General features: G+C 52.5%; 2 protein-coding genes across 11 annotated transcripts in view; one reads left to right on the top strand and one right to left on the bottom strand.

Annotated features, from left to right (window-relative positions):
• The first annotated feature begins 138 nt into the window (after positions 1–138).
• ZNHIT3 (zinc finger HIT-type containing 3) lies at positions 139–5,185 on the top strand. 2 transcript variants are annotated; one of them, XM_032871850.1, is made up of 5 exons: positions 139–263; positions 382–413; positions 2,119–2,205; positions 3,186–3,266; positions 4,658–5,185. In XM_032871850.1, the coding sequence occupies exons 1-5, from the start codon at positions 178–180 to the stop codon at positions 4,837–4,839; spliced, it is 468 nt and encodes a 155-aa protein (XP_032727741.1). In that variant the 5' UTR covers positions 139–177; the 3' UTR covers positions 4,840–5,185. The 2 variants fall into 2 exon arrangements, with proteins under 2 accessions (XP_032727741.1, XP_032727742.1); XM_032871851.1 differs by lacking the exon at positions 2,119–2,205.
• A 179-nt stretch (positions 5,186–5,364) lies between these two features.
• MYO19 (myosin XIX) overlaps positions 5,365–12,637 on the bottom strand; it is a 32,006-nt gene continuing 24,733 nt past the window's right edge. For 8 of the 9 annotated variants that reach the window (XM_032871828.1, XM_032871827.1, XM_032871831.1 and 5 more), the window contains 6 exons: positions 10,907–11,010; positions 9,113–9,279; positions 8,849–8,978; positions 7,627–7,712; positions 6,891–7,193; positions 5,365–5,809 (listed from right to left, as the gene is read on the bottom strand). In XM_032871828.1, the coding sequence (XP_032727719.1) occupies positions 5,681–5,809; positions 6,891–7,193; positions 7,627–7,712; positions 8,849–8,978; positions 9,113–9,279; positions 10,907–11,010 (919 nt within the window). In that variant the 3' untranslated portion in view covers positions 5,365–5,680. Of the gene's footprint in view, positions 5,810–6,890; positions 7,194–7,626; positions 7,713–8,848; positions 8,979–9,112; positions 9,280–9,767; positions 9,876–10,906; positions 11,011–12,637 lie in introns of those variants that run through there. The other variant, XR_004384298.1, reaches the window with a different exon arrangement.

The following is a 12,637-nucleotide window of genomic DNA, read 5'->3' as shown; positions in this document are numbered from 1 at the left end:
TACTTTCTACTTATCAGGACTGGAGCAATGAGCAGGATCAGTCCATTGCTTTTGACTGCCGCTGAGTGCTGCGCGACGATTGGTCCCGGCTAAGGAAGCGAGGAAAAAAGGGCGTGCACGTGGGGGACTCCGGGTCAGAGGCTGGCGCGTCCGGGGAGAAGAGGCTGTGGGGGGATTATGGCGTCGCTCAATTGCAGCGCCGCCGTCTGCGTGATTTGCTTGGAGAAGCCCAAATACCGCTGCCCCGCCTGCCGTGTGCCTTAGTGAGTGCGGGAATCGTCAGGAAGGGGACCGGGCGGGGCGGCGGGGTCCGGACGGGGACCCCGGGAGGGTCCGCGCGACTTCCCGGGCTAACGCGGCCCGTGGCCTCTGTTGTTACAGCTGCTCCGTGACCTGCTTCCGGAAGCACAAAGGTAAGGCCCCCGAGTCTCCCCGCGCCCCCGAGCCGCCCCTTTTCTCGCGCGGGCAGCCCCCACGTCCCGCCGCGTCTCTCCCGGCCTTGCCTCCCCCAATCCTGTTGGAGCCCCAGGGGGAATCTCTGCCTGTGAATGCTTCCCGGGACTTGGACCAGTCAGAAACTTCTGCTATACCTTTCCTCCTAGAGACCGCCCCTTCCCCTTAAAAATAGGTGACTGCTTTGGCCGCCAAAGTCAGCCCTAGTAGTTTCTTAGTATTCTCAAAAGCTGCGCTGGCTGCAGTTAACAATTTTTTCTTCTTTAAATGCCTGGCTAGAAACAACGAGGTAGATCCGTTTACCTTAAGGGGAGGTTAGTGCTGTTAAGTCTACATTTTAATTCCAATCTGGAGCAGCCTCTTAGTCCTCAGGGACCCTTTCCCATGACCTCATGCTGAGTTGATTCTGGTTATTGAAGTGCCTTATTGGTTTTTTGCCTGTAGCGTGATTCCCTCGCCCTCCTTGGCCTAGAGGTATGTTTCGAGCTGTACGCCTCCCCCTGCTGTTTTTGTTTTTTACCCTAGTATTTCTTGAGCATTTTCAAAGGAAACTTTTCCGTTCAAGATAGAAAGAGGTAGAACTGCTTTGCTGAAAATTGGGTTGGGGAGCCGGGCTGGTAAGCTTTGCTCTGGCAGTGCGGTCCTGAGTGGCCCCTCTAAGAAACCCTAGGGCAGTACGGGGCAATCTGGAGCTCTTCACTGTGTGGCCCTGCTGCGGCCAGGGTTTCTCTTAAAATGCACATTTGAGTAATTCACTCCCTTGTTGCAGAGGTAGGTGGTGGTTCTTAGCCTGGGTATTGCTCTCTGTATGGAGACACATTGTGAGAATGTTTCTGTTGTGACAATAGCTGAGGAGGGTTGGGGGCACTTCTGGTAATTGGTGTTGGTGCAAATAAACATCGTGTGGAGTGTGAGACCATCTCACACTGTTAAAGACCTTTCCACCCTGAACATCACAGTGCCTTTGATGAGAGACACTGCTCTTGGGAAGAAAGGGCAGCCTCCCGTGTGGCCCTCTCCTGCTCTTGCTTCCTCCACTTGCATCCCAGCCACCTGCCAGTCCTGCCCTGTCAGTCAGCTGCTAGTTGCGTATCACTGTCCTTGCACATGACCCTGTTCTTCCAGGGTTCTGGTCCAGCTGTAGACCTCTCTGTCAGGAATGCTCTTTCCACCTGGCAGCACCTCCCCTTTGTCTTCCAGTCCTCTCAGGTGACATCGATCGGACTCTTATCCAGGTTTCTAGCTGCCATCCCTAAGGCTTAACCCCCTGAGGTGGGCCTGATGACTTTCATCTCTGTCATCCCAGCGGCATGTGGTACATGCAAATTTGGTACCTGAAACTGCTGAGAAAATCGTTCGCTAATTGAAGTCAGTGTGTCACTTAATCCTAGGGAGAGCCCAGCGAGGTTAGGCAGGGGAAAGGAGGATGGGGACAGCTTTCAGGTTCGTGAGGCCTGCTTCTTCCATCCTCTGCCGGGCCCAGGGTTGCTTGTTTTCTCAGTGCTGCCCTTTGAGAGGGTCCCTCACTTTCTCTGCATCCATCTCCACCCTCCCCCCGCCATCCCTAACCACATACATGTTTCCTACCTAGAAGCTGGCTCGGTGGGGCAGTGTGGCCTTGTCACTGAAGTGGAGGTGATGTGCATCTCTTTATGTCTCTTTCAGAGCAGTGCAACCCCAAAACTTGTCCTGCTGAGAAAAAAATAAGGTCCGCTGTTATGGCAAAAACTGTAAAGCCCGCAGAAAACAAAGGTGGGTTGCTTGACTTCAAAAAAACTAACCTTGAAAGGGTTTCAAGGTAATAACTGAAAGAAAAGAGATGTGGGTTGGGACAGGGAGTCAGGAAAGATGGCTTCATTAAGAACAGCTTCCATAGCCCAGAGCACTAGGAGTGGGGGCCCCTGCTGTGTAGTCTAGAGCAGCCTGAGGGCACTGTTAAGGACAGGAAATAAGGGTGTGAGAGGCAGCTGGCTGTGGTGTTCGGGGGAGGGGGACACCCTCATGACAGGAGCCTTCTCCAGTCATGGCTTCAGGTTTCCCTCCCTGGGCCTGGCTGGAGCGTCGGTTCACCTGAGCCAGGCTCATGTGGGAGGCTCCCTTGGGCCAAGCTCTCCTTCCTGCTGTTGGGGGCGCCTCCCAGCTTATTGTGGGAGCGCAGTTATCCCAGCCATCTCTACAGACTAGTCTCCCCTGGGTGTCAGGCACCATGCCAGCCTCTGAAGGCAGCCCCTCCTGGTGCCAGCAAAGAGGTATTGAACATTCACAGCATGGGATATCCTATTTTTGCCCTTTGAGAAACCTCCTTGTTGGGTTTAGGCAGTGTCAGAAATTTTTGACTGTACTGAAAACACAAGGTATTCATGTCAGCAGGTTTTTACTGAGCACCGAATTTTTTGGCCCCTGACAGGGCTGGAGCCATAGTGAGGAGAGCTGGGGTGATAGGGATTGGAAAATCAGGCTCCTGGCCTAAAGACCAGACAAGCACATAGAACAAGCATGTGAACACACTAGGGTACATTTGTTAAACTCCCCAATTCTTGGCTTCACCCTCCTTCCCCAAAAAGAGGAATGTTGGTAAAGTCATGAATTCCAGACAAGGTCATTTTTGTTTTGTCAGTACCTGCTTCCCCTCGCTACTGTCACCTATGTGCACTTTTATCTGTTGGAGTTGTTCAAGTCTGGCGTCCAGGCTTTGTTTCTAGTCATAATTAGTTGTGCTCTGTGTTCCTCAGATGACGATGACTCTGTAGCTGACTTTCTCAATAGTGATGAGGAAGAGGACAGAGTGTCTTTGCAGAACTTAAAGAATCTAGGTAAGTGTGTGCTTGCTTCTTCATCAACCACTGATATATTTAATTCAATGTATAGAGTCTGATTTTTTTTAAGTTACTAAATACAGGTGACCCTTAGACTGCACAGGGGTAGGGCTCCCCTTCGTCCACCCTCCAGTTGAAAATTTGTGACTTCTGACGCCCCCAGAACTTACCTACTCCTAGCCTACTGTAGACCGGAACCTTACCGATAACTTAAGTCGATTAACACACGTTCTGTATGTTACATGTATTACATGCTGTATTCTTACAATAAGGTGAATGAGAGAAAAGACAATGTTAAGAAAATCACGAAGAAGGGAAAACACATTTACAACACTGCTGTATTGGTGGGGGAAGACTGTATAGGAGTGGACCCGTGCAGCTCAAACCTGTGGTGTTCAGGGGTCCCTGTAACGGAGTGTGGTACGCAGAGCCCTCTGGCCACTTGACTCCATAAACACTCGGGGCTTTCACATCTCCCTGCCTGGAATCCTGCTGTTTTTGTGGGTTGGCAAAGTTCTCCCTCAAGGCTTGGTTCAGGTTACCCTTCCTCACCTTAACTTTCCTTGACCTTTTGTCTTTCTCAGAAGCAAACACTTTCACCTTCCCATAGGGCCTGGAAATACACCACTCATACTTGATGGTAACTTCTCCCACGCCAGTCTGTAGAGCAGGGCCTGCATTTACTCCCACCTCCCCCGTGCTCCGTAGGTGGTCTGGTCACTCCGGCAGACAGATTTTTAGAGGGACTCAGGTGTTCATAACGCCTGGCGTTTTTGTAGGCCCACATGGTCAGGCCTGGGGGCGGTTCTGTGAAGGGTGTGATGAACGGGCCAGTGTGGTTCCTGCATGGGGAAGGTTTTGTTTCTGTCACCTGAGGCCCACCCTGCCACGCACCCAGTCCCACGGCAGTGAGGCTGAGGGCAGGTGTGGACCGTTTTGTAAACCGTGAGGCAGCAGGCAGATGTCCGTATCTGTTCATTGCTACCAAGGCTGCGGTGCGAGGGCCACGCGCTGGCTTTTACAGCACTCAGACTGTTTGGTATAACTCTCCTCACCCGGGAGAACCTTCAGGCCCATGAAAAACAGAACGTGCCAACAAATTCATGTTGTTCTCTGTGTATGTGCTGGTATTTTTTTCCTAGTTGAAATGGCATAAAGTTAAACTATTTATAGAGATGCTGAGAACAAGAATCTGACGGCCTTTAACTAGGAGATCAGCTGCTCTGGTGACCTCACCTTGTTAACGTGGAGCATGGGTTCCATTCTCGGGTTTAAAGGTTTAGGGTATGCAGCACCCTTGACGTGTACTACACTGGACGCATTTAGCTTTTAGCCGTCTCCATCTGTCCCCACTTGAACCCACATCGGCTTTCTCGTTCGTCCTTCAGGCAAGTCTGCAGCACTGAGAAGCCTGCTGCTTAACCCGCACCTTCGACAGCTGATGGTCAGCCTCGATCAGGGTGACAACAAGGCGAAGCTCATGCGAGCCTGCATGCAGGAGCCCTTGTTCGTGGAGTTTGCGGACTGCTGTTTACGGATCGTGGAGCCATCCCGGGAGGAGGATTCGTGAGCTGGACTCCCGGGCTGCTTGCTGGCATGTGCGCGTGCGCTTGTCCTGCCTGCTACCCCCAGAAGAGCTAGCGTGGGGCCCTCGGCCACAGTGCTGACTTCCAGGCTGGCTGCACAAGGTCTTTGTCTCCAGCACTGTGGGCGTGGGTTTCAGACAAGAGGAGGATACTCAAGGTGACAAACCCTTGATGGAGGGAGAACTGGACATTCAGATGGTGGTATTTAAATATTTTAATTTTGGTACAGTTTAGACATCACATGATTGGTCAAGTTTTATACCCATTTGAGTTAAAACTTGCTCACTGTTGCTAAATAAAATCAGGATATGGTAATTCTGTGGTAAATTGTATTGTTCACCCTTCTGTTACATTATTACATTAAATAAATCAACATATTAAAAATAGTGAGGATTTGTTCCTTTTAAAGGAACTAAATGCAAATATCCTAGTTGAAATTTGGGGGCTAATTTCAAGCTGACCCACCTGTTCTATTTGCAGGGAATCGGGGTGCCCCACTGTAGTGATGGACTGCCCTGCTGCGTTGGATCTATGAAGGTAGTAAAATGGGGGACATCCTCTGTGGCCCTGAGGTTTCTTAGCCCTGATTTGCTAACCAGCCCGACACCTGTCAGGGCCTGAGATGTAGAGGGCAGCCCCAGGCCCCTAGTGCAGGGGCTGCAACACATTGCTTGGTCACAAGTGCTTGGAGTTGCTGTGGGAGTAGTTTGGCAGCTTTGTGTGGATTAAATGTCTTTGGCAACGCAGCTGGCAGGAAAAAGGCCTTGTAGACACAAAGGCACCAAAGGATTGCCCAGCCAGGTGAGGCTAGAAGGTGAGAAGACCTCACCCGTGGCCCAGGCTGTGTCTTTCCAGCAGAATCTGATTAAAGCCACTAACACTGTAGGGTGAGGGTTCAGGGCAGATGTCAGCGTACGGCAGTGGAGACTTCCTGCAGTGGAACTTGATCGAGCCCTAGGGAGAGAGAGAGAGAGACTGCTGGAATCCCAGATCCCGGGAGTTCAAGCCCTCTCGGTGCCCCACAGCGCCAGTGCTAGAAACGCAGAGGTGTGGACAAGCACTGATAGCAGAGTCCCAGCAGGAGCAGGATTGAATGCAGGCTTTCTGCTCATTCTAAACAAGTGGCAAATTAAAATACAACATTTCATATCGTGAGCTCTCTCCTGTAAGAGTGTTGCCTGTCACAGTCCTAAGACTGCTTAAAACTGGCAAACAGTCCCACTGCTGTTTATCTGGCTGACCCATGTGTTGTCACGGAGATGTCTAGGTTCCGTCCTACCGTAATTCCTCAGGTATGAAAACTCGCTGTTTCCTTCCTTCTGACTTGTGTCACTTAACCCTTGCTGGGACCTCATGTGGCAGGTTGAGCATTAGCCCATTATGTGTGTTGGCTGAGTCTTTCCCCTGGCTGCCCATACTATAAAAACAGAGATCTTGGACCACTGACTTACCTGCTTGTCATTTGCACAGCTGGAGCAGGAGATAAACGAAGTAATAATTTGAGGAAAATAGGATGCTAACTTCAGTGCTATTTGAGACAATAAACTGTCATCACAAAAAGTGGGACTAATTAAATGGAGATTTCAGAGGAGAAGCCAGAACACTTAGAGGCAGTTTATAAAAGGGGAATGGAGGGGGGCACCTGGGTGGCTCAGTGGGTTAAGCCTCTGCCTTAGGCTCAGGTCATGATCCCAGGGTCCTGGGATTGAGCCCCACATTGGGCTCTCTGCTCAACAGGGAGCCTGCTTCCCTCTCTCTCTGCCTACTTGTGATTTCTCTGTCAAATAAATAAAATCTTTAAAATAAATAAATAAAAAGTGGGAGGAATCTGGAAAATTCTGAGTTGTAATGATGGAAACCACCCAAACCTGTAGCCAGCTGGGAAGCTCAGGCTTCTGGCTTCCCTGGTCATAACAGCTCTTGCCTCAGTCCTGCTCCTGCTGTGGACTTGGGCTTTGGCTCCTGCCTTCTACAAGGAGGTGTGAGGGACCCAGAGCCGTTGTGGGCAGGACTGCTGTCCCATCACACAGCTTACCTGAGGCAGTGCTCGGATGGATGTGACACCAGCTTGTCCTTGTGCTGTCTGGACTGGGTAGCTAGTGGGGTTTCCCGCAGGGAGCTGGAGGCAGGCCCAGACCACCAGCTTCCTCTGAAAGCCTCGGACCCCCACAGCTGCGTTGGCCAGGACCAGTCCCAGGGGCCAGAGGCGGATTATTGCTGCCAGGAGGCTGGTCTGTGTCTGTGGCAGCAGGGAGGAGCCCGTGGGAAGGGGAACTTGAGAAAAGTGTTTTTCTTCCACACCATCCAGTTCTTTCGAGGCAAGGAAGGCCATTCCAATCTTAAAAAAGGAGAATGCCACTTTATAGCTTTCAATCTGTTAGTTCTTAATGGAAACCCAAACTATAATAAGATAGCTCAACAAGGTGATCTGAAGGGCACAGGGCTGTTGAACAGCTGGATGCCTTCAAACAGATGGGTGCCTTGTGGCCAAACATCTTTGTGCCCAAGGCACCTGTGCTCAGGCCTTACATTTGCTACTTTAAAAGTAACAGCCTTGAGATCTAATTAAGAGACTGTAAAATTCACCCCTTGAAAGTGCAGAATTCCATGGTTTTTAGTATATGCCGAGTTGCTGATGCTGCCCTTTCTGCACCCCAGGCGCCCCGGGGGACAGGTGGTGTTCCGTGCAGTGTCCGGCGAGCGCTCCAGCCCAGGGCCGCTGGGTGCCAGCCAGCCACCACCCATCCTGCCTGCGGGAGTCCTATACTCACTCTCCACTTCCGCCACGCGCGCTTGATGACTGTGGCGGCTGTGTGTAGCCTCTGCACGTGTTTCCGAGCTAACCAGGAACGGATGGCTGGCAGGTTTGCCCAGAGACAAGAAAGTAAATGAAACGTTAGAACTCTGCAAGCCTGGCCCTGCGGCCACGCCCGAGCTGCCCAGAACCTGTGCCTCCTTGGTGAACGGCCAGCCCACGATGCCGCCTACAGGAGGGAACAAAGGCCCTCTGTAAGCTCTGGAAGGCTTTCAGGCTCGGAACCGTCAGGCTGGGACAGACCTCGTGTGGAAGGGCAGCGGGGAGCAAGCTCACCTCCGCCTCAGGCACTGCCCGAGGCAGTGCCTGGGGAACAAGGCGGAAATCCTCAGCTCAAGCTGCTTATTGGCCTTAAGAATTCATAAACAGAGCCCCCACCATGCGCCCACGATGGTAGACTGATCGTGTCGCAATTTTCATTTCCTTCTCTTGCACTTTGAGCATTTTCTCGTTCTTTTACATTCAGAAAAGGGGCTATTCCATTCACTATTAATAGTTTGGATTTTAGAAAACTAAAAAGTTTAAAGACAGATCCAAATCCTGTTATCTGACCAATGCAGAGTTCTACAGTTTGCTTACACGATTTTATTAGGCCTGTAAATACAGAAACACACCTGAGGAAGGTGGCATCATGCTTGACATGCAGTTTGGTATCCTGATTTGAACATCACATTGCAAGTGGTTTTCCATTAAATTTAAAATACTCTTCAAAAAGACTTCTTGGCTGTATCATAAGTTTGGTTCATGACATAACCATGACTTTACTACGGTCAGCTATGTGGGTGGTTTCTAGTATTTTCAAGCTAAGACTGCTGTGAATATGCTTTCTATGTCTCTTCCTTTGATAAATCAAATCTTCTCAAACTCATTACAAGCCCTGGACCCAGCACATAATGATTTGTTGTGGAAGCAGAGGAAGGTGGCATAAGCCACCCTCCAGGTCTGGGAAAGGGGAATAAAGGCAATTTTTTAAGTCTCTGCTGCCTACAGAGTGGCCTTACTTGTGGTGTGACCTGGTTTTCACTGGACTGGGGAGACAATGGGTGAGGTGTGTTGGAATTCGAATCCCAGTGCACCATAGGGTCGTGCCATCCATGTGCTGAGGCTCAGACACGGCCTTGGCATAAGGTTCTGCAGGAAACTCCGATCACTCCGATCACGCAGGGTCTGCCTCCTACCTGCCTGGATAAGCACCGCCGCCTGCCTCTGCCTCTCCTGCTTGCGATGCAAGTGTCGCCTCCAGCTGCCCTGGATGCGGCGGGCACACTGCTCCAGCACCTGGGCGCGTCTGTCTTCCAGAAGCTCCAGCTGGGAGAAGGGGTATCCACTGAGGGCCTCAGCCGCTCCTCCCACTGCCCCGAAGTGGTTCCAGACCCCGTGGTGCTGAGGAGAGCAAGCGGCTGGCTTCGGAGAACTCCCCTCCTCACCATCAACCAGCTTACCATGGAGTCCGTCATGAACACCTTGGTCCTGCCACAGTGAACTGGGGCTGGTGTGGCCTTAGCAGGGTCACCAAGTGTGGCTGCTGCCTGAGTCAGAGCTGGAAGAGTGTGGAGGATGTCCTGGAGGATAGCTTGCAGAGTGGCCGCCTCGGTGCACGGAGACCTTTCTGTGGAATGGGAGATGGAGGTCCCATCAGCTCTTGGTCATCTACACACTTCTGTGGACTTGAGAAACTGGTTCTGGTCTCCTCACTACTCCACAGGCTTCTCTGCTCCTGTTTTTGCCTCTAACCACTTCTCCACCCTTTTTGTGGGGAGAACCCTAGTGTTCTGAGGCATACTGAACTCCCTACTTGTGGCTGGGCCCTGGGCTGGCCCATAGCCTCCATCCCCACGGGTTCCCTGGGCAAGCTGGCAAAGAGCACTTGGTGCCTGGACCCCAATCTGGAAGCCCAGGCTACTCTGCCAGCATGTGTTCCAAGGCCCCAAACATGCTGAGGGCCAAGTAGGGCAGCTGGGCCGTTCCCTCTGCCTGACCCCTCAACTTCCTGCCACGTGAGAAAAGGGCGAACAAATCCCGGTCCCAGAGAGGCCCAACAGGTGCCCCTGCCTGCCCTCCCGCAGTGTGCAGGGCTGGCTCCTATAGAGGATTTACCTGAGGGCTCTGACCACCTTTTGCTGCCCAGTGCCACTCTGGAGACAGAGGCTGCCAAAGAAGACGCCGCAGACGAGAAACCGCAAAATCAACCAGGGGCGAAGGGGGCTTTGGGCACGAGACACAGAGCAGTAGAGCAGATCATGAAGAGAGGGGAAGGAAAGAAGTGGGGGAAAAGAGTGAAAGGCAAGTGACAAAACTGTGCCCAAGAGAGGAGGGAAAGCAGAACTGTCCCAGGTCTGCCAGGCTCCAGGGCAGGGCTGTGTGCGTGGGAGCCACTGCTGCTGGGCAGGGTCCTCCCACTCTGTCCTTGGCCTCTTCTTCCTCCACCTGTGCAGGGGGCTTACCCTACATGCTGACAACCCCCAAACTGGGGCCACATGTGACCTTCCCTTGACATTAGAGCTTGCTGAGGGCTTTGCAGATGCCTCCACAGGATGACTCCAGGGACCTGGAGCTCAAGTCAGCCCTATGGGGCTCAGCAGCTCCCCCAAACCTCTCTTCCCCACTGGCCAGGCACAGTCTGACCAGTTTCTTCCCAACACTGCCCATTGTGCCCATACCTCTAGCTTGACTCTGGCCAGTATTAATAGCCTCACTCCCATGGCCTGCCATAGGGGCCCCAGAGTGGTCTCCAGAAAGCATGAGGCTGATGTCACTCTCTTGCTACTCTGACGTGGCTCCATCTACCCAGAGAATACAGCTCAGCTTCTGTGACATGCCTATCACCCCAGTCCCAGCTCCACCTGTTCTCTGTCCTTATGGACAAGCAACTCTGGCCTGGAGTTCCTCACACACACAGTGTTGTCTACTGCATGCAGCCCTCCATCCAATTACCTGTCCTGTGGAATGCTCTTCACCTGGCCAATGCCATCTGTCCTCAGACACCACTTCCTCCAGGAAGCTTTCCCTGATTCACAGTTCCCCAGCACTACCCAGGCGTTCTGTTCTCAGCTCTGCCTTTCCACTTTCCCCAGTGTTTGTCTTCTTTTAGTCTGTTTCCCCTACTGAGCCAAGAACCATGAGAGCAGGGCTGTGTTTTCCTCTGCTCTGAATGCCCAGCCCCATCCGAGATGGCTCAGGATAGGCACTCGGTCAACTGTGGTTGGACACGTGACTAGCACACGGGTCCCACTCACCGGAGTGCCCTTCAGCAGGAGATGGGCTGTGGGGGCCAGAGGATGTGCGAGCACAGAGCCTTCTCAGTACTTCATATCGTTCCACGAAGTTCTGGTGAGGGATCCTGGAAGCCGAGGGGACGGGGGGGGGGGGGGGGGGGGGCAGAAGAAATGAAGTGACTTCATCTGTGAGCCTGGCACAGAGCTTGGGGCCAACGGGAGTTCCTTGATTTAATCTACTCAACAGTGGAGCGAGGCGCTGCCCTCAGAGTGCCTGCGGTGAATGGATGCGGTGTGGTTCTGGAGGGAGGACTGTAGTCATTCACGGAAGCCAGTGGAGACCGTTTTAAACTGGGTCTGCTTTTCCTGCCAAGGTGATCTGCCCAAGGGACTTGCAGGCTTCTCCCTAGCTGGATGGCTCCTGGCGCGTATGCAGTCAGCCACATCTGTGGCTTCTGACCCCATAGCCTCCCTTGCTTCCTCCTGATTTCTTTGTTCCCCTCCACTGCAACACTTAAACTGCTGGTGACACCTTGTATCTGTCTCTACCTCCTCCTCCTGAGTCTGGCTTCTGTCCCCAGCGCTGTTCCCATGTGCTTCTTGTTGCAGCCATCAGCAAACACCACGCCACCAAATCTAACAGTCAGCGCTCTGACTGGCCTTGGGAGGTGCCCAGCTGGCCCCCGTCTTCATGCAGTTCTCTCAGCCCCAGCAACCCCCGGGAGCCTGGCTTCCTCCTTCACCCACGACTCCTGCCAAGTTGCCATTGCTGATTTCTTGTCACCTACCCTCTCTATAAATGTGAATGTTCCTCAGGGAACGGCTTCAGAGCACTTCTCTCTCCCCACCATGACTTCCTCCTTGCTCACGATGAGGACAGATGCTCACGCACTCTAGTTCCCAAAGCTCTGGGCTCCAAGCCTATCTTACAGGCGCTACAAACCTGGTAAGGTCACATTCCTGTCTCTCCTCCCATCCCACCTCCAGCCTGTGCCTTCCCCAGACATCCTATCTCAGGGAACTGCCTCCTGATGCATCCATTAGCCTCAGATGGAAGCCTGGAAGTTTCCTGTGTGACCTGGAAGCTGATTGCTCCCCTGCCCACACCCCATGGTCAACCAGCCCAAAATCCCGTTTCTATCAGAAACGATACTCCAATTTCCCCCATTTCACTCCATTTTTCATGGCTGCCCCCTCATCTGGGTCACCATCCTGCCTGCACACCAGCAACAGCCTTCTCAAACATGTCCCTTCTCTCCTACCCCTATGTCCATCCTCCACACAGCAGCCACAGAGCATCAATGTGAGCACAGCACTCTCTTCTCACAACATCCAGCAGCTTCCAGGCCCTGTGGACAAACTGCCAAGTCCTTGTGGGGTCCGTGCGGCCGCTCTCCTCCAGGTCTCTATGCGCCCGTCACGTTAGCATCTTAGTTCCTAAACTGGGAGCTTTGTGCTTACAGTTTCCTCCCCCAAACCTTTCCTTAACAGAGGCCTGAGCTGTTCAGAGGGGCCCCTCCCTCAACAGCCCAAAGATTCTTTTCTCCCATTAGTCTACTGAGCAGCATTTTTTTGTTTCTTTCCTAGCACTGATTAACTTCGTACTTCTTGTATGTCCCAAAGGAACGTATGCCCCAAGAGGCAGAGGCTCACCCTCCTTATTCACTGACACTTTGAAACAATGCCTGCTACAAAACAGTACACTGAAAGTGAACGGATAAACGAAATGAATGAGTGAAGCCTCTCGAGCTC

This window comes from Lontra canadensis, unplaced genomic scaffold (genome assembly GCF_010015895.1).
Source record: "Lontra canadensis isolate GAN:19392208 unplaced genomic scaffold, GSC_riverotter_1.0 scaffold43, whole genome shotgun sequence".
Lineage (NCBI taxonomy): Eukaryota > Metazoa > Chordata > Mammalia > Carnivora > Mustelidae > Lontra > Lontra canadensis.
Note: the sequence above shows the minus strand (reverse complement) of the source record. Positions and strands in the feature narration are given on the sequence as shown.